We start from the raw sequence: 21,570 nt of genomic DNA, 5'->3' as shown, positions 1-21,570 counted from the left end.
AACACACACTTGAGGTTCCAAACCTAACATTAGGGGAGGAACAGGCACTTAAGGAACTGATCAAAAACCGGGAGATAGTCATCAAACCGGCGGACAAAGGGAGGGCCATAGTTTTGATGGATCTGGCAGATTATGTGACAGAGGCACTGCGCCAACTCAGAGATACACAATACTACATCCAATATATTGAAACCAATATACGAAGAAACTGCAGAAATGATCAACAGAATTGGAAACATATAAATCAAAAATAATAACAAAGTCAACAAAAATACCTTCTTGGACCACAACCACCCCGCCCCAGATATTTCTACCTCCTCCCGAAAATTCATAAACCCAGGACAAAATGGACAATTCCGGACCGCATCCCACCTGGACGACTTATAGTTTCGGACTGCGGTAGTGAGAGTTATGGAGTAGCAGAATATCTAGAGCACTTCCTAACCCCCTTATCAACACTACATGCTAGTTACATAAAGAACACCCACCATTTGCTATCCAAAATCAAAACACTGAAACTGAAGGAACCCTGTTTTCTCTTCACCATGGACGTCTGCAGCTTATACACCAATATCGAAATTCCACGGGGAATAGGGGCCATCCGCAGAATATTACAGTTTTTCTCAATTGGTTTGGTACATTTCTCACATCAGAATTGAAATTCTCAAAAGTTCTTGTTCAATTGTCACATCATCATGCCATTTGTGCAGATGAAAAAGGCAGTTTCTCATTGCATTGAACAAATTGCAAATGCTTTTGTCCATCCATGCAAATGATTGTGTACAATTCTCAGTTTTTTCGTACATTATCAATTGCTTTTGTCATGCTAATCAAAATGCTTTGTTATAGGAATCTATCAAATAGTCTCTTTCCCCAAAACATTTAGGCTATAGTTCATCATATAAGTCTTCACATGCAAAATGATTTACCAAGCCATCATAACATGTCAAGCATATATACATTTCCATAAGACATTTGTCTGTAAATATGATCTAAATTGGTAAATTCCTCCCAGGTGAATCTAGACTTTCTCTAATGAAAAGAGTTGATCAACCAATGATCGACAGTTTTCTGAATGAGCTCAAGGGAGCATCTCATGAACAATCTACTGGGGAGTATATAGGTAACCAGAGCACAATAGAAAGTTACAATGTCTGACAATGGAAGGGCAACAGCCAAGAAGAAGGAGAGGAAGAGGGGTGAGGCTGTGTGGTGGAGGAGTAGGAAGAGGAAGAGGCAGAAGAGGCGGACACATGCGTGTTCCTGATGAAATCAGAGCAACACTTGTAGACCATGTTTTGAATCATGGGCTGACTATGGCTGAAGCGGGGAGAAGGGTGCAGCCAAATGTTGGCAGAACAACTGTGTCCTCAATTATTCAAACTTTCCGCAGAGAGAACAGGTGAGTAATCTAACAGTATGTGCTGAATTACATGGAGTTTACTGTATTTACATGTCAATACAGTAATGCCCCATACAAAATTACAGTAGCCTATTCCACTGATGCTCTATACAATGCCATTGTGTCTTCCTCAAATTTGTTTTGGTTGACATTTCTATTTCCTACACAGGGGTGGTAGAGGGCGGATTTTCACACCACAGCAGGAGATGGCTATCTGCAACATTGTTGTGGAAAACAACGCCATTACACTAAGAGAGATACAGACTACTATTTTGCAGGACAACGACACATTTGCAAACATCCAAACAGTCAGTATCTCTACCATTGATAGAGTGCTAAAAAAACAACACATGCGCATGAAACAGCTATACACTGTCCCATTTGAAAGAAATGGTGAGAGGGTGAAGGAGCTGCGCTACCACTTTGTCCAGGTACAACTTTTATTCCAAAACCATATATAGATATGTCCTCGTTTGTAAATCGCTTTGGGTTTACAGTAAAAGGTGTCTGCCAAATGCAATGTAATGTAAAGATGTACACTACACTACTGTAAGTGTGGCATTTGCACATATGCTATGGCTGTAGAAAAGAAGATGCAATATGTCATATACGTTTGATCTAACTTCTTTTGCAAATGCATGTAATGCAGTAATTCCAAAAATAACATTTTGTCTTCTGTATTTAGCGCATGATGGAACTGGAAGCTAGTGAGCCACCCTGTCACTTCATTTACATGGACGAGGCTGGCTTCAATCTGACAAAGCGCAGAACACGGGGTCGAAACCTTATTGGACATCGAGCCACCATTGATGTGCCAGGCCAAAGGGGTGGCAACATAACTATGTGTGCCGCAATATCAGATAACGGTGTGCTGACACACATTCCACTGATGGGTCCATACAACTCTGAACGTCTAATAGCATTCCTAGACACTTTGTACAGGGATCACATCCTAGGTGGCCCAGCCGAGAATATGGCCCAGCCCAAATATGCCATAATATGGGACAATGTAAGCTTCCACAAGTCAAACCTAGTAAGGCAGTGGTACGCAAACCATAACAGAATGGTGATGGAGTTCTTACCACCATACTCCCCATTCCTCAACCCTATTGAGGAATTTTTCTCAGCCTGGAGGTGGAAGGTGTATGACCAAGAACCACACACACACACACAAGTGACCCTTCTGGCTGCAATGGATGCAGCATGCCAAGACATTACTGCAGATTCCTGCAGAGCATGGATTAGGCATGCAAGAAGATACTATCCACGCTGCCTTGCACGGGAGGACATCAGGTGTGACGTGGATGAGAATTTGTGGCCTAACAGACAGGAACGGGAAGAAGCTGAAGATCAGGATTGAGATTAGAATTTGGGGAGTTGTTCATATTTTTTTGTTTACCTACTGTATGACCTATGTTTATATTTTTGACCTATGTTTACTTACGTATTGTATTTCACCTTTGTTATGTGCAGTGCTGTCTTTTTTTTTTCTTTACGCACTGCAATGTCATTCTGTAAATGTGAATCTTGTCTTTTCCAATCAATCTTACACATATACATTATATGAGGTCAAATGTACAACACTTGTCATCACACCTAAACCACATTTTACATCAACATGTCCCTTCAAAGTGCACTATTCAATTGCCAACATGACTAATGAATTTGACTGTCTTATCCGTACACAATGACAAAATGATTAAACATTCTGATGGCACTGACAAGTATATTGACACAAACTGGCTTTTGCAGGTGATCCACGGTGTTTTGCTATTTGTTCAAACTGTTTTGAGAAATGCACTTGATCTTCTGCAAATTGCAAGAATGATTGGAAAAATGTACCAAAGTGATTGAGAAAAACTGTAAAACATTTATACTTTATTTGATTTATGGAGCCGGGTTGGACAGAGGTGCACTATGGCAGGGGCCGCCAGCGTGCCTGTCGTCAACAGGGGTATCAGGTTTATGGGAGGACGCACCGTGCTCTACCCGTCTCTAATAGGAGGCAGAGTACATTCCCCTATCCTATCCAGCCAGTGCTTCCCCCAAGGACTGCCCGTTACGCTGTTCCAACACCACACATATGCAGCAGTGGTTCGCCAAGGGTACCCACAAGCATCCCAGAGATGGGTTTTTCCAACGGCCAGTGGGTCAGGCATCAACCAACTGAACGCCAGTTTGGGAAGGTGGTTCGCAAACTGCATGCACTGATTAAAACAGTCCACCACCTACAAAATGTGGCCCCGAAAGAGGGGAAACCTGAGCCCCAGATGATTTCTAGGATGGTGGATATCCTGTTGAATATAGTTTAAGCCTGCTGCTCCCACACAACGAACGAGGGATCTGATTTCTGGGAATGCTAGGAATTGGGGTTACAATACTTACCTGATTCTGATGGAGCATTATGACGCAGGCCTGGCAGAATAGAGATATTTTCTGGAAGAAATATTTGGGCTTCTCATACCAGAATGGAAGACAGTCTTTGAGGTGGCTGTTCTTTGGACTCAAAACCTCCCTCGTATCATGCGGGACGAGATAGACCATGCTCAGGCTCTGATAACAGTTCGGGTGGACACTGTGGGCCCAGAAATAGTACAGGTCCCGCAGCAGACTGCCAGGGCTCAGCATCAGGGTCCAAAGCAAGCCACAACCAGTACAGGTACGAGGGACCTGGCATATGGGCAGTCACCGCAGCAGACTACAGTCACAGCTGAAACCCAGAGTCCTGGACAATCTACAGCTAATGCTGGTACTAGAGACGAGACAGAAGGAAGGGCCCAGACTCCACTACAGCCCACAACTAAGAGAGCAGTCGCTACCATGACTGACCCTACTGGTCAACATCCGGACTGGTACTTTGATTCCCCAAATGTAGAACCTCCTCGTGAGCATAGAGTGAGATGCAAGTGTCTAAGAAAGACTAAACATGTTGTCCTAAGTGAGGACAGCTTGCTTCGGGAAGACTCAGAAGACACGATGGGGAGAAGAACACCCATTGGAGACTCCACACTCCTGGACCTGGGTGGTCTTTTTGATGAATCTCAGAATGAGGAAGCTGAGGAAGCTAGGCATGAGAAGGTTGCTCAGATTCCTCAAGGGCCATGGCTTTGAGGACTCCTTTGACCATTTCATAGAACCAGGCCCTCCAATGTTTCAGGTGTTGAGACACCGTAATACCCAAAGGAAATTGATCAATTGGGACTTGGTGGTTAGAAAGAAATGGTTGATCATTGGGGATTCAAACCACCAAGTCCCAATCAATCAATTTCCTTTGGGCCCATTTTCGCCATGCACAGGCTCTTATAGAAAAGACTATACCACTATTAGATCTGGTAGTGGAGAAGCTTGTACTGTCCTTTGGGATTAAACAGTAGGGGGAATAACTCAAAGGGAACCACGGTGAAAAGTGTTTAGGCTGCCCTTAGGAGTGCAAAGAAAAAGTTTCCCTATTCGGAGATTTGGATTCCTCTGGTTAATTTCTCTGATAATCTTCCTGAGGAGGAAAGGGAGAATCTTCAACTTCTAAATTACCACCTTGAGAGGAACATGCCCTTCAATCCTCTTCTGCTGGACAGATTCTTTAGGACACCCGAGAGATCAGCTCCAGCACAGATCACAGAGGACCCCCTCCCTCCTACTACATCCACCCCTCAGGAAAATAGGCCAAGGTCTCCCACCATCCCAGGGAGCCAAGGTTCATGGCTGACTCCACTCTCAGCTTCCCTATCCAGAATTATGAGGGACCGAGATGAGGATCAACCTGCGAGATGATTGCCAGGAGCTTACTGTTATGACAGGTTCAACAATGGCGCTGCTGCTAAAACACACAGTTCAGTCTCAAATTGATTTTAGCAGAGTTGTCACAGACACAGGTGACAGCACAACACTAGTACACACACCCACTCACAGACTTATTAGACACATTAACACTACAAACAAGATTAAAAAATTGGAGCATGTCAGTCAAAGAAAATGGTTTATTCTGGGGGACTCAAATGTTGCAAGGTTTCCCCCATTTAAAATTCCCAATCTACAAATAGATGTCTTTCCAGGTGCCACCTTTCGGCACATAAGAAGTGTATTGGCCAAAATTGGGCCTGCCCACACAGTTGAAAAAGTAACCCTATCTCTTGGTATTAATAATAGGATTCAAATGTCCCAAACCTCAATCAAAGAACTACAGAGGCTTCATAGAACTGCTTCAATTAAATTTTTAAAGGCGGACATTTGGATTCCTGTTATCAGCTTTTGTAGGAGCCTCCCTCAGCGGGACCAGGTTCATTTACATGCTCTAAATAAATATATTAAATCCAATTACCAGTGCATTCCTGAACTCTCCAGAAGCCAATTTTCAGTGGAGAGAGATGGCATCTATTGAACCCATACCACAGCAGCCCGGCTGCTTGAACACTGGTCTCAGTCGGTAAACTAATAGCCCCACAATCCTGCGTTCTCGGGGGGGATAAAAATGTTATCAATTTGTGTAAAAAATGTGAGTTGTCATCAGCACAGTTTTCCTTACTCAGCAAAGGACTTACATTTGTCCCCACTAAAGGCAGCAATTAAGATTTAATCAATAGTACTTGATTTGCCCTACAACAATACCATAGAAAATTAATAATTGCAGCATATTTTGAAGGAAAAGGTGATACTGACCCACCACCTTTCACTTCAAAATCTGATTGGACCCCCCCCCCCCACTGACTAACCCTACCTGTTAATATTTTTAAAAATTATACAACGGGATCTAGAACATTTTGACTCAAAATTTAAAATTAGAACTATTAAACCCAATCTTACCAAAGTGGAAGTAGAAGCTCTAAGACCCTTGCAAAATAATTCATTGTCATCCAGCAGACAAGGGCAGTGCGGTAGTTATCATGGATAGGGACCAATATATTCTGCAGGGTTACAGACAATTGTTTGACAAAAATTATTATTTCCAATTGGATAAACCAATCTATGTAGAAACCATCCCTAGGGTAAAACATTTTTTTCAAACATTGCATGATAAAAAAAATTATCAATTCAAAACAGAAAACTTATTTAATCGGTAGTGAAGAACCCAGACCGAGATGCTTTTATATGTTGCCAAAAATTCATAAGGAGCCTGAGAAGTGGAGCAAACCCCATGAGACTCCCCCTGGAAGAGCTATTGTATCAGATTGCAACAGTGAAACCTATTACACAGCAGAATATTTAGATTTTTACCTTAATCCCCTCTCAGTTAAATATCCCAGTTATTTAAAAGACACCCATGATTTTGTTGAGAAAATTAAAACGCTTTCCATTCTTTGAAATTCCTTTTTGTTTACCATGGACATTGACAATCTGTATACGAATATTGATATATCAGAGGGCATTCAAGCCGTGAAAAACATCTTCAAATATCCAGACTCCAAGAGACCAGAAAAGGAACTATTACAACTACACTGCTCAAACAATTTAGAGGAATACTTTGAAAACACATCAGATCTAAACGGGGGAAAAATTATCTTGAATATCTTTCCTGATAAAAAGTAGGTGGTGTATTAGTAGCAAAATGATGTCACATAATTTGATAGAAATGAAAATGATCACCCTATAGAGGGGGGAGATTAAAGACACCCCAGAAATGATGCAGCAGACGGGTCCATTTAGATTAAAATGTCACTGTAGCAACTCACAATGATTCTCAGTAGTTTGTGTGGCCCCCATGTGCTTGTATGCATGCCTGACAACATCGGGGCTCCTACTGAGACCACGAATGGTGTCCTGGGGGATCACCTCCCAGATCTGGACCAGGGCATCACTGAGCTCCTGGACATTGCCTGTGGCTACATAACAGGTGTAATAATAATGTATTCAAAACACAACTGGGAACTGGTCCCCTAACCAAAAACTTTATTTTTTGTAATATTTGTGGGATACAGTATGTTGGCAAGACAGGCAACACAGTTAGAACTAGATATTATCAATATAAATATAATATATGCAAACAACATAATACACATATTCCCATTATGTCCTGACCATCCCTACATGGATGGTCAGCTCAGAAGGCCATGGTCTTTGAAGCCAATCTGCATTGGACCACGCCCCAGCGGAGGTGAACTGAAAGGAAGTGGATTCATCTCCTGAATATTCTTCTGCCAGTTGGATTAAATGAAAAATAGTTTTTAGAACACATGTTTATTCATCTCTTTATGTTGCCTCTGTTCTTGCTTTGAAGCTAACCCTAACCCTTTAACTTTAACCGTAAACTACCCCCAATCCCGACCCTGACCCTACCCTCAATCCTGGGCCCTAACCCCAATCCCAAACCCAATCCTAACCGTAAACCTGACCCCAATCCCGGGCCCTAACTTTAACCCGGGACCCTAAACCTAATCCCAGGTGAGCCCAAATCTCTACTAAAGGAGGTATTGTGAGGTGATTCCAGGATGTTGGATGATGGACTGTGCACTACGACACCAAGATTAACTTTATTTGAATGCTGGTCTACTTGTGGTCCCCAGAGTGTCTAGGGGTAGAATGGGGGGCCCGATCATTCAGCGACCAGGCCCCCCTGCTGTGGAACCAGCTCCCTGTCCAGGTACGGGAGGCTGACTCCATTTCTACTTTTAAGATTAGACTTAAAACCTTCCTCTTAGCTTATTATCACTAATTCAGTAGTTCCAGTTACTATCATAGACAGACAGATTATCATACTTAGGGGGTCGTCTAATCGTTAGGTCACATCTTAGTTATGCTGCTATAGGCCAAGGCTGCCGGGGTCCAGAAACATGATCACCTGACAGGCCTCTGTCACCCCACTGGGAAATGGTCTCCTTTCCTCTCCTCCTCACCAAGTAGACTAGTGATGTTATTTCTTGTGTAGTTTTTCCTGCCCCCCCCGACTCCTTCCTTCTGTATTCATCTACAGGCATCGCCACCTTCAGAGCTGCATGCTGACCTCCGACCCCGCTGACCCACTCAACTCAACCGGCAGTTTACTTTACTTAATATAACGTATTTCTGTATGTATTTTCTATGCTCTACCTATCCTATCCTCTACCTGTCCTCCCCCTTCTCCTCTCTCTCTACCCAGCTGGCCATCAGCAGGAGGGTCCCCCTACGTGAGTCTGGTCCTGCTCAAGGTTTCTTCCTGTTAAAGGGGAGTTTTTCCTTGCCACTGTTACTTGTTTGTAGTCAGGCCCAGAGACAATTTTGATTGTAACAGACGCTATATAAATAAAGATTGATTGATCTCACTCCACTTAGGCCCAAGCATATCACTCACTGAAGAAATAAACCAATATTGTTCCATACCCAGACACTCAGAGGAACATCCACTAGTTGCCACACAGACTAAAAACAGTACAAATTAATCTCCCATAACATCCCCTTTACAACGCCCTCTCCATACAGCTAAAGAAAGCAATCACCCGGGCAGTTAGAAGAGGACCCATAAAACCATCAGGCCTCCCCCCACTAACAAACCCACAACTCGCATCACAAACCAAGACCCATTCCAACTAGCCGACACCACCCTTAGAGCACTTCCATAATGACCCCTCAAACCCATCTACTTCAACTCAAACAACCAATTGAATCACCTGGGGACCTCTGCCACCCAAAGAAGACTCTGGTTCACTCATGTCACCCATTCTCCCCACCAACCCTACCACACCTAAAGCACCCACAACAGTAGTGGAAATTCACCACCTAGTCACCCGGCCGATCAAACAGACCAACACACAGGATCTCACATCAATCACTCTGTTCCCACTCAAATGTTTCTGTTCACTTACCTGATACTATCCTCCCCTTTTCTCCACAGTTAACCTCTGCTGGTGCTCAAGGGGACTTGATTGAGTTATTGACTCCATTGCAATGCAGGCCTAAGCAGGCCAAAACGATGACCGGGTTGCTAAAATTCGATGCTGACTGTCATACCTCCATCTCTGAGCCTCCCACTCCCCCACAAACATCAGGGGAGCCTGCATTTTTTTGATCACTACCCCCAGAGCGCCAGTACACTCACGGATTCCAAACTAATCTGCCCTTCTTCCCCTCTGTCACTTTCATCTCTGGCAGCCACATCTTCAGAGCCAGGAGACAATTGTTCACCCCTACTCCCTCCTGCACCCCAACACCCCCCACCGAGACTACCTATAGACCAAATTGTCACCTAGCCAGACCCAATCATTAAATCCAGGACTGGATCTTTAAAGGCAGGAAATCAATTCTCATCCTCGGAGACTCTAACATCAATCGCTTCCCCGTACACACCATCCCAAACATACAACTAGAAAGTTACCCCCGAGCCAACACTTATTTTTGGAAAGTCTGTGAAAAGTCTCCCCCAAATCCAAACATCAAAATCGTAATCTTCGCCACGGGGAACAGCAATAAGGACCAGGACCCGAGACAAACCACACTTAAACAACTGAAGGCGGACCCGGAGAAAATCAAAGCCGTGGTGGAGTGGCCGATCCCGGTAAACCGGAAGGAGTTGCGGTGTTTTGAGGTTCGCCAACTTCTATCGTAGGTTTGTCCGGGATTACAGCAAAATTGCCTCACCCCTCACGAAGCTCACTTCTGTCAATGTGAGCTTCAAGTGGTCATTTGAGGCAGATAAGGCATTTATGAAATTGAAAACCTTGTTCTCCACTGCTCCAGTTCTTCTTCAACCAGATCCTAGTACGCAGTTCGTGGTTGTGGTGGACAACTCGGACGTGGGGGTTGGGGCTGTGTTGTCCCAGTGATCCGGCCCTGACAATCGGTTACATCTCTGCACCTTTTATTCCCGCCGGTTCACCGCCGCCGAGGCAAACTACGATGTGGGGAACCACGAGTTACTGGCTTTGGAAGAGTGGTGACATCTGCTGGAGGGGGCCGAACAGCCTTTTGTGGTCTTGACTGACCATAGAAATCTCGCCTACATCCAGTTGGTAAAGAGGCTAAACTCCTATCAGGCCAGGTGGGCACTTTTCTTTACCCGCTTCCGGTTCACCATTACCTACCAGCCCGGGTCTAGGAACGCCAAGCCTGATGCCCTCTCCTGTCAGTTCTCTTCAGACCACAGCCCCTCAACCCCACCATCCTGCCCGAGGAACGCGTCATAGGGATGCTCAAATGGCAGGTGGAAAAATTGGAAAAAAGAAGCCCAGCAGCACCATCCTGACCCAGGTACTGGCCTGAGAAACTGCCTGTTTGTTCCGGACCCTGTCCACTTCCAGGTGCTGCAGTGGGGCATTCCTCCCGGGTTGCGTGTCACCCCGGCGCCAATGGGACCATCTCCTTCCTCCGGCGCTTATTTTGGTGGCCGACCTTGGAGAGGGATGCACGGGAGTTCGTGGCCACTTGTGAGGTCTGTGCTCAGGGCAAAGCACAACAGCAGGTGCGGCAGGACTCCTTCAGCCCCTGTCCATTCCCGGCCATCCCTGGTCCAACATCGTCTTGGACTTCGTCACTGGATTACCACCGTCCAAGGGGAACACAGTCGTCCTGACCATCGTGGACCGGTTCTCCATAGTGGCCCATTTTGTCGCACTGCCGAAGCTTCCTTCTGCTCTGGAGACATCCTCTCTATTGATTGACCAGCTATTCTGGCTCCATGGCATCCCGGCCGACATGGTTTCTGACAGAGGGCCACAGTTCACTTTGTTAGTTTGGAAGGCTTTCGCTAAGGCCTTAGGAGCCTCTCAGCTTGTCCTCCGGGTCCCATCCCCAATCAAATGGTCAGACCGAGAAGACTAATCAGGATCTGGAGTCAGCCCTACGCTGTGTGGCAGCCACCAACCCTTCCTTGTGGAGCCAGAATCTCCCATGGGTGGAGTCCGCCCACAACACCCTCACGTGCTTGGCAACGGGTTTATCCCTCTTTGAGGCCTCTCTGGGCTATCAATCTCCCCTTCTCTCCTTCCAGGAGCAGGAGTCCACGGTGCCCTCCATCCAGGATTTCCTTCAGAGGGCCCACAAGACCTGGAAGGCAACCAGGTTAGCCCTGGAGCACACCCAAGACACCAGCCGACGCTCAGCCAACCGCCACTGACAAACGGCCCCTTCTTATCAACCGGGTCAGTTGGTCTGGTTATCCACCCGAAACATCCCACTGGCAAACAGGTCCTGCAAGGTCACCCCCCACTTCATTGGTCTCTTTCCCGTCAAGGACATTATAAACCCCTCTGCCGTTCGGCTGACCTTGCCTAAAAATGAGGATTCATCCCACCTTCCATGTGTCTCAGCTCAAGCCCGTGTCCACCAGCCCGCTGTCCCCTGTTTCCAAACCCCCACCTCCCCCGACTCAATGATCAGCCCACCTATACGGTGTGGCGCTGGTGGATGTCCGGCGCAGGGGTTGGGGCCTGCAGTATCTGATGGACTGGGAGGGTTATGGTCCAGAGGAGTGCTCTTGGGTGCCCCGGTCATTCATCTTGGACCCGGACCTCATCGCGCAGTTTCACGGGACAACGTGACAAGCCGGGTGGGTCGCCAACCCTAACCTGACCCTAACCTTAAAACACTCCCCTCAAGTGTTCCCTCTTATTCCTCGCTTTTTACCCTGGATAGTGAGCCTTTTTTTTTTTTTTTTTTTAAAACCACATTGACATTAATAAAAGCATCCAGACAGTGAAAAACATATTTCACTGAGGAGATTTTTCAACTCCAGGTAAGCCAGCTATATAAAAAATGTTTTTAAGTGGGAAACTCATGGGTCCCCACACAAGAAATTGTATGTATTTAATAATTTAATAACTTGTGTTGTCTGTGGTCTGCAGTATGTGGGAGAAATGAGAATGCTCTACTCCTGCACTACACTCACCCATGTCTGGACATCCAGGTTCCCAGTGTCCACCCTTCCAGGTTCCCTGACCACCAGTGAAAGAGGATGCCCTCCTGATACCCTCAAGGCTGCCATCACTCACTTGACATCCCAAAGAGTCTTAGTTGTGTGCTGGTTGATACAATTTATTTTTGCTGTGCACGTGTAAATGAAGACAGTTAAATAAATGAGAGGGATTTGCAATAAATAAGAACAAATATTTCTGTGTGCATTCTTTTGTACAATACAACTGTTCAAGTAAATATTTCTTTGTCCTTACACCTTGACTCGTGTAAAAAATATTTGGTGCACATGTGACAAACTGGCCTTAGAACAATTTTTTTTATTATTCAATAAGGGATATTAGAATCTAGTCCTATATAGCATATAGTCCTGTAAAACAGATCTGACGTCACTTAAGGAAGAAGGCAAACAACTTTTTTTTTTTTTTTTTTTTTTTTTTTTTTTAAATCCTGTAATTGTAAAATGTATCCACTAGAGGGAAGCAGAGTTGGATATAACGAAACTCGGGTCCACTGAAGGATGCTGGGAGAAGGCTGACACCAACAGAGGCTGCAGAGATGTCAGGAGCATCGATACACAAGCACACTAGCTAACTACTTTATGATCAGGTGGACAGGTAGAGCGGCAGACAGTCTTTAAGACAGAAACACAGAAAGACAAGTGAAAGCAAAGGTAAAAGGCAAAATACAGTGTCAGAGTGAGCTGCACCATAGAGGCTAGCTGTTAGCATGCTCAGAATGAGAAGGTAACCTGCACACAGACACTCAGCAATGCCAAGTCTAAGGGTTCCAGTTGGACAGTGAGTAAACTGAATCTCTCTGCATCGATGTGTGTACGTTTGTGCGTGAGACAGAGAGACCAAGCACAGGGACACAAAACGAGAATTTAGATGGCACATTGTGTTGTCATCACTTGAAAAATGTTCACAATCCTAAAGGAATTCAAATGATTGGAATAAGCTGCTCCAGACTTTTAATTAAGTCAAATTCATTAGTATTCTTCAGCTAATGCAATCTCTGCCGTTATCTATTTTATATACTGTAACTAATCCTACCTTAATATATTCCTCATTAGCAAACAGGTTAGGGTGATACCAGATTGGGATGATAATGTACCCCAACTCATTTTCTTACTTAACCAGGTTTTACTTGGGTTAAATTTACCTTCTCTTTCTCATATCTGCAAATCAGTTTCTAAAACCTGAATTAATTCTAACTCGTTTTGGATAACCGATTATGCCACATTCTTATCCTATTATCTTATCTCAAGAACAGTGTGTGTTCTTGTGCATCTACAGGTTCAGGTGAAGTCAAACCATACGATATCAAGAAACCTGCAACTGTGCCGATGTCAAAGGGAACAGGGGCAGCGGGAAGGGGGAAGGGGGAACGACTCGAGACCCTGGCAGCTCTTCAAGCAGCCAATGAGGAGCTGAGAGCAAAGCTGACAAACATCCAAATTGAACTGCAACAGGAAAAAACCAAGGTGAGGTAGCAACAGCAAATCCTTTAGGCTGTATTGGTGACCAGACTGACTCAGGCTGTCCTCAGGTCAGCCGTCTAGAGAGAGACAAGAGTCAGGAGGTGAAGGCGGAGCGTCACCGTGCTACTCTCGCCATCACTGAACTGAAGACCAAACTCCACGAAGAGAAGCAGAAGGAGCTCACCATCAGCAGAGAAGCTTTACTACGGCAACATGAGATGGAGCTGATGAGAGTCATCAAGATAAAGGATGGAGAAATTCAGCGTCTCAATGGACTCCTGTTGATGCTGAGAGAGACACCGACAGACAAGGTGAGGAGACACCATCCTGTGTCTGCACAGGTTTACCTGCCTGTCTGTCTGTCTCCAGTGCTGATGCTAGTCACTCAGGTTCAAGTTTAATGGCAGGTGCTCCAGGTCTTCATTGATCAAAGCTTCATGTGTGGGAACTCAAAACTATTATTTTGTTCAGGGAAGGAACACCGTAATGACAGAGGTGGAGGAGGTGAGACGGAGCTGGGAGCTGGAGCGCTGTCGCCTGCAGCAGGAGGTGCAGGACTTACGAGGAGCAAAACGCATTGCTGAAGAAGCTGCAACAGCAGCTCAGCAGGCTTGTCAGGCTCGAGCTGCTGAACTCCGATCAGCTCATCACCAACACCAAGATGAGCTTAATAGGACCAGGAGGGATTGTGAGAGAGAAGTCCGCCGGCTGGTAGGGATCAAAGCAAGCTTATCTTCAGCCACTCTACATGCACATCTGCATCATCCTCATCTAGTGTCTATTCAGGATTAACCCAGAAAGGAGATTGGTTTCCAGAATAAGGATAACAAATTTCACCTTTCTCAGTTGTATGTGTTCACATAGGACAATAAAACCATCTGGATCTCATCTGGTCTTAAAATGAGGAAGTAAAGACAATGTCTGATTAACATACCTCAACAAATTAAATTGCATCAATTATTTTAAGGCCTGACTTCTTTTTAAAAAAATTTGCAGCATGTCCTGATGCTAAAATGATGTTATGCTTAGCTGTAGCTAATTATGCCACTGTAATATAGATCAAAAGTACAGAGTGAAATGGGATAAATATGGTCTGGGCCTCATGTATTGACTGAAACTAGAGATGTCAAGACATGATGCTGTGTCTCAGTTTAACAGGTCAAAGTTATCGATCACCCGTAGCCCCCTGGTGAAGGCTCCAGGACTTTGTGGAGGGCTGGCAGATTCCTTCATAGTATCGTATCCGTCAGTCAGACCTAACCACATACTTCATTATCCCGTTTTTCTTCTCGGGAGGTTACAGGATGTGTTTAAGATCTCCATTGTTGCTTTTGTTACTTTCCTGAGTTGATCACGTTTTCCATTGCGCTCTTCATTGGGTCCCATCTGTCTAACCCTAACCCTGTATCCTAAATATTCCAGTAGGTCAGAACTTAACCAGTAAAGGGAAACCAAATGTAGCGTCGCTCCAAGAATGAATGACTACTACAACGCGCAACGACGCTAAGCGCACTCTCTACATGTGCAAATAATTAACTCCACCTTTCACTCATCCAATTATCCACCGCACTGCCCCAACTAACCCACCTGTTTCTCCACCTGTCTGTCTACCTGTTTGTATGCAGATGGATGAGATAAAGCTGAAGGACAGAGCTGTTAGTGTATTGGATAAAGCTCTGGGGCTGCAGGCTGGCCACGCCCACCGCCTTCAGCTTCAGACTCAAGCTGCAGAGCAGCAAATTGCCGCACTGAGAGATGCACAGAGAGTGGGACCAAATCCTCCTAGCAGTGCCCCTAACCCTCCTTCTCACACTGTAAGCCCATGCTTCCATGGTTTTGCTCAGACTGCATGCACACTGACAGTTGAACAATGTCTTGTCACCATTCACAGAACGGCACCCTTGAGTTACCCCACTGACCATATTTGTTTCCATCAAGCGTCCTTGTCCAGGTCTGGTTAAAACTGATTTGTTCATCTACAATTTCTGTCCAAAAAGTGAGCTGAAATTTACATAAAAATAGGTAGTTCAAAGTGAAATGCTTTAGTAAGCCTGCAGCCCATCGCAGCTGCCTTCTAGTGAGAGGTCGAGTACACCCTGGACCGGCTGCTCAGGGCCAATTCAAACGCTTATTCACACCTAGGTATTTAAACGAGCCAAAATTGAGTCCAAATGCAAGTCTTTAAACGGTGGGAGGAGGCCATACTACCTGGAGAGTACCCATCCAACGAGGAGGGGACGTGCAAATGCCCCACAGAAAAGCCTCTGGCTCCCAGGAACATTCTAGCTGCTAGGGCAGAGTGCTAACCATTGACTCAGTAGTCATATTTAGCTAGCATCGGTCTATTTAGCCATTTTTCTGCAAGGACAAACATGCTGCCAACGTTATTCTGGACAAAAAAGGCTTCACAAGCGAGAATGTTGATGCTAGTTGCTGCTAGCCCTATATTGACCATTTATCAATCATGCAATGTAATGGTTGTATTAGCACCGTGTGTCTATTCTCCTCTCTCTATCCAGCCCCCCCCCCCATCAGCAGGAGGGTCCCCCCATTAGAGCCTGGTCCAGCTCAAGGTTTCTTCCTGTGAAAGGGGAGTTTTTCCTTGCAACTGTTGCTTGTTGGGGCCTGGTCCTGTGTTTCTGTAAACCTCTTAGAGACTATTTGGACAGCAGCAGGTTTTATATAAAAAAGATTTGATTAATCAGATCAAGAACTTCAATCTTCAATGAATCAAATCGGTTTCAGGGTGCCCAAGAAAGTCCAGCAAGCAAGAGGACATCTAATGAAGTCAGCTGCTGGACAGGGGCACCAACAGTGCAGAGCTTGATAAGGAATGGCCGTGCACGTACTGAGCTGTGACCTTTAGAGAGTGGCCTGCTGTTACAGAGGGCACCAACTAACCCTCGATGACTGAAACATGGACCCTGGCAGTAGCTTTGGCCAGCAGCTGTAGGGCTGAAACACCAGAGTGGCAGCGATAGCTGGAGAGCCAGGTCTTTATGCTCCAGCTGATGAGGAGGATGGAACACAGGTGTGTTTAATTGAGCAGGTGCAGGTGATTAGAACTGAACTGGAATTTGCAGTATGATTTCCTGTGGTGAATCCCCTTTTCGAACAGCATCTGGAAAAAATGTTGTCAGGAGAAGAACATGCGAGTGGTGCGTCACGCTCCAGCACCTCGAGACCACTGGTGTGTGGGCTGCTGCTCTGAATAAACAATTGTGCCAAATCACCTGAGAACAGCATCTCCAAACAGACACGACCAGCTTGATGGCACCATGCCTGTCCAGCACAAAGCATCACCTTGGCAACAGTGAGGTGGCTGTAAAGGCCTCGGGAAGCTGCACGTTTACATGTGGATCCACTGGCGTTGACAGTGACGCTCGGCAGAAATGGAACTGTCAGGTTGTCTGGCACAAATGCTCTTAATTATGTCGGCTGACTAAAAGACCAACTGTGAAAGGCAGCTTTTAATCTTTATGCTTTTGCCCACCGCTGTGATAGTATCAATAGAAAAAAAAGAGTTAAAAATGGTAAAATATCTGTAAATACTCCAACTATGTTAGTTCAGTCTCTAAATGTCTCACCCAGAATAATGGTGAAGGTCAGAAACGCATCACCATCCCATCAGGTGGGTGAAACGCACCTTATGTTGGGGTTATAGGGTTCAAGTGTATTAAAGGACACACTCTGGTATAGATATGGATATCCTGTGAGCACAGTGATGGACCACATGAAGGAGGACAGCTGTTTGCTTCAGCACCAGTTTCTCCTGATCAGTTCTGAAACAGCTCAATCAGCTTTAGGCAGAGGGACGATACTGACCTCTACTGGCCGCTCTGCGTGTCTATGGCACCGGGCTGATGGTTGTTGGTTTGAAGCACAATGGCACGTGGAAAACACACATTGTTCACGAGTCAGGAGACTCCTAACAACAGGCCTTCAGTTGCATTATCTTTGCTTACTATTGATTTCAATTTGTTGAATTTGGCTCCAAATGTGTCCATCAGTATTCTAATCGTTACTTACATTTAAGGCCTGATCAGACTGATGAGAAGACGAGAAGATTCTAGAAGCTCCCAACAGATCAGTGGTGTCTGTCTGTCCGTCCGTCCTCACAGAGGAGCTAAAAGGGTGATGAGTTAACGGCCGTGTGGTCCCAGAACTATGTGTATGACCTGTGTGTGTGTGTGTGTGTGTGTGTGTGTGTGTGTGTGTGTGTGTGTGTGTGTGTGTGTGTGTGTGTCCAGTCCCAGGAGGAACGCGACGTTCGCAGGTTTCAGCTGAAGATCGCAGAGCTCAGTTCTGTCGTCAGGAAACTGGAGGATCGAAACACACTTTTATCTGAGGAACGCAACGAACTGGTAACGTGCACACCTCGTCAACACAAAATTTATTTCATTGTATTTTTGGAACGTCTAAATGTTTTGTATATGCTTTTAATGAATTTGCCTTCATCAGTTGAAGCGTCTTCGGGAGACAGAGAGTCAGTTTCTTCCTCTCCTTGATAAAAATAGACGACTGAGTCAGAAGAACGAGGAACTGTCCTTCAAGCTGCATCGCCTCGACAACAAGCTGCGCTTCGTCACTCAGGAGAACATGGAGATGGTAACGTTGATGGCCTCTCACCTGTCTGGCTCCTTATCTGGAGAACCTGTTGCACGCCAATAACAGCTTTGCTGTGTCCACAGAAGAGACCCAGTTCTCTAAACGACCTGGACCGCTCCGCAGGTCAGAGCCACAGTCAGGACCAGAGGGAGATGGAGTTTCTATGCTTACAAGTGGCGGAGCAACAAAACATCATTGAAGACCTAACAAAGGCAACAATAACACCTCACAACTCTTGGATATTTGTGCTAAAAGATGTTAGAAAGTATGTTTGAAGATAAACTGTGACGGGTATGGTATGGACCCAAGTGCAGTACCAAACAGGCAATGAACTGATGATCAGTTAACAGGTTTATTAACTGCGATCTGGCAAACAAAGAACAGTTCGAGGGCGGGGCAGTGGACCTGGTCGAGGCAGGCAAAAGTTCAGTAACCGGGAGGCAGGCAGAACAGGCAGGTCGTACACAGGCAGGGTCGATACCAGGAAGACAGGCAGGTAAACGCTGGAAGGTCGTGCATAGCAGAGACAATCTGGCACCGACTGAGTGTGAGGCTGGAGAATATATACTGGTAGGTGAACTGATTGATGAGTGAGGGCAGGTGTGTGATCAGCGACTGAGGGCGGGTGTGTGATCAGAGGGTGAGGGCGGGTGTGTGATCAGTGACTGAGGGCGGGTGTGTGATCAGTGACTGAGGGCGGGTGTGTGATCAGTGACTGAGGGCGGGTGTGTGATCAGCGAGTGAGGGCGGGTGTGTGATCAGCGACTGAGGGCGGGTGTGCGATCAGTGACTGAGGGCGGGTGTGCGATCAGCGAGTGAGGGCGGGTGTGTGATCAGTGACTGAGGGCGGGTGTGCGATCAGTGACTGAGGGCGGGTGTGCGATCAGCGAGTGAGGGCGGGTGTGCGATCAGTGACTGAGGGCGGGTGTGCGATCAGCGAGTGAGGGCGGGTGTGTGATCAGCGAGTGAGGGCGGGTGTGTGATCAGCGAGTGAGGGCGGGTGTGTGATCAGCGAGTGAGGGCGGGTGTGCGATCAGAGGGTGTGGTGTGAGCAGGGGAGTGGAAAAGAACTGAGTCCATGGGCTGGAGCAGAGTGTGACAGAACCCCCCCCCCCTCAAGGGACGGCTCCCAACCCCTCCCAGTCGACGAGATACTGCAGGCCTCTGCCACGAACACGGGAGCGGATGATGCGGAGCACAGCATAGGTGAGTCCCCCATCAATGAAGCGAGGAGGAGGCGGTGGAGGAGCAGCAGGCACCAGAGGGCTCTCTCAGACAGGCTTGACCCTGGACACATGGAAGGTTGGGTGAACCTCATGGACCGGGGAAGCTTGAGCCTGACTGCCACAGGATTGATGACTCCTTCGATGGGGAACGGTCCGATGAACTTGGGAGCCAGCTTGTTGGACAGCTTGTTGGACTCCACCCGCAGTGGAAGGTCCCGGGTGGAGAGCCAGACCTTCTGGCCCACCTGATATTCTGGAGCTTGGGAGCGACGACGGTTGGCAGCAGAGGAGTAGCAGCCAGCAGTCTTCAGGAGGGAGGCTCTAGCTCGGGCCCAGGTCCGATGACAGCGATGGAGGAAGGCTTGAACTGAAGGGCAAGAGGCCTCCTTCTCCAGGGCTGGGAAGAGGGGTGGCTGATACCCATAGGCACACTGGAAAGGAGACAGGCCTGTGGCAGACCTTGTCAAAGTGTTGTGAGCATATTCCACCCACAACAGCTGCTGGGACCAGGAAGATGGATTCTGGGACACAGTACACCGAAGGGCTGTTTCCATCTGTTGTAGACCGGACGGGGCCTGACGTGAAGACTTGTTCTGGTTGCAGGTAGGGCAGGCATTGACATATTCCCGGGTGTCCCCCTCTAACGTGGACCACCAGAAGCGTTGCTGGAGGACGTCACAGGTTCTCTGGATCCCCGGATGACAGGAAAACTTAGAGGCATGAGCCCACTGGAGCAATTCTGACCTTAGGGCTGCAGGCACATACAGGCGATCTGGGGGGCAAGCACTGGGACCAGCCTCCCCCTCTGTAGAGGTTCGCACCCTCTCCTCGATCTCCCACGTCAGGGATGCGACAACACAAGGAGACGGTAGAATGGTGTCTGCAGGGATGGATTCATCCCCCTCTCCCTGAAACTGGCGTGACAATGCATCTGGTTTGATATTGCGGGAGCCGGGTCTGTAGGAGAGGGAGAAATCAAACCTGGTGAAGAAGAGGGCCCATCGTGCCTGTCGGGAGTTGAGTCTCTTAGCAGTTCGGATGTACTCCAGGTTCTTGTGATCTGTCCAAACTAAGAAGGGCTGCTTAGTCCCTTCAAGCCAGTGTCGCCACTCCTCTAGGGCCAGCTTGACAGCCAGAAGCTCCCGATTGCCAATGTCATAATTTCTTTCGGCCGGTGAAAGACGCCGAGAGAAGAAGGCACATGGATGGAGTTTCTGGTCACCTGCTGCTCGCTGAGACAGGACTGCACCCACTCCAACTTCGGAAGCATCCACCTCCACAACGAACTGTCGTTCAATCTCCGGGACCTGGAGGATGGGTGCTGAGCTGAACCGGTTCTTCAGGGTCTGGAAAGCAGAGTCTGCAGCGTGGGACCAGCGGAAGGGACTCTTGGGGGAGGTCAACATGGTGAGGGGAGCAGCAATGGAGCTATAGTTCCGGATGAAGTGTCGATAAAAGTTTGCAAAACCCAGGAAACGCTACAGTTGCTTACGGGTCTCAGGAACTGGCCAGGACTTTACCGCCTCCACCTTAGCAGGATCCATCTCCAAGTGTCCCTCGGCCACAATGTAGCCAAGAAAGGCCACCGACTGGGTGTGGAACTCGCATTTCTCAACCTTGACGAACAGCGAATTCTCCAGGAGACGCTGCAACACCGTCCTGACATGGTGAATGTGATCCTCAAGGCAGGTGGAGAAGATAAGAATGTCGTCCAAGTAGACAAACACATATTTGTTGATCATGTCCCGGAGGACATCATTCACCAAGGCTTGGAAGACAGCGGGGGCATTGGTGAGACTGAATGGCATCACCAAATATTCATAATGTCCAGTGGGGGTGTTGAAGGCCGTCTTCCACTCGTCCCCCTCCCTGATGCGTACAAGGTGGTAGGCATTACGAAGGTCAAGCTTGGTGAAGATCTTGGCCCCTTGAAGTAGTTCATAGGCAGAGGAAATGAGTGGTAGGGGGTACCGGTTCTTGATAGTGATGTCGTTGAGACCCCGGTAATCGATGCAAGGGCGTAGGGTCCTTCTTGTCCA

General features: G+C 46.9%; 1 protein-coding gene across 4 annotated transcripts in view; it reads left to right on the top strand.

The window, feature by feature from the left end:
- Positions 1 to 12,647: 12,647 nt before the first annotated feature.
- The window catches only part of jakmip3 (Janus kinase and microtubule interacting protein 3), a 34,966-nt gene continuing 26,043 nt past the window's right edge, over positions 12,648 to 21,570 (top strand). For 3 of the 4 annotated variants that reach the window (XM_029845181.1, XM_029845186.1, XM_029845184.1), the window contains exons 1-8: positions 12,648 to 13,014; positions 13,513 to 13,700; positions 13,766 to 14,008; positions 14,169 to 14,408; positions 15,323 to 15,511; positions 17,948 to 18,061; positions 18,159 to 18,305; positions 18,389 to 18,517. In XM_029845181.1, coding sequence (XP_029701041.1) covers positions 13,563 to 13,700; positions 13,766 to 14,008; positions 14,169 to 14,408; positions 15,323 to 15,511; positions 17,948 to 18,061; positions 18,159 to 18,305; positions 18,389 to 18,517 — 1,200 coding nt within the window. In that variant the 5' untranslated portion in view covers positions 12,648 to 13,014; positions 13,513 to 13,562. The remainder of the gene's footprint in view (positions 13,015 to 13,512; positions 13,701 to 13,765; positions 14,009 to 14,168; positions 14,409 to 15,322; positions 15,512 to 17,947; positions 18,062 to 18,158; positions 18,306 to 18,388; positions 18,518 to 21,570) is intronic. The other variant, XM_029845193.1, reaches the window with a different exon arrangement.

Source organism: Takifugu rubripes, chromosome 1 (assembly GCF_901000725.2).
Source record: "Takifugu rubripes chromosome 1, fTakRub1.2, whole genome shotgun sequence".
NCBI lineage: Eukaryota > Metazoa > Chordata > Actinopteri > Tetraodontiformes > Tetraodontidae > Takifugu > Takifugu rubripes.
This window is presented reverse-complemented; position numbering and strand designations above follow the sequence as displayed.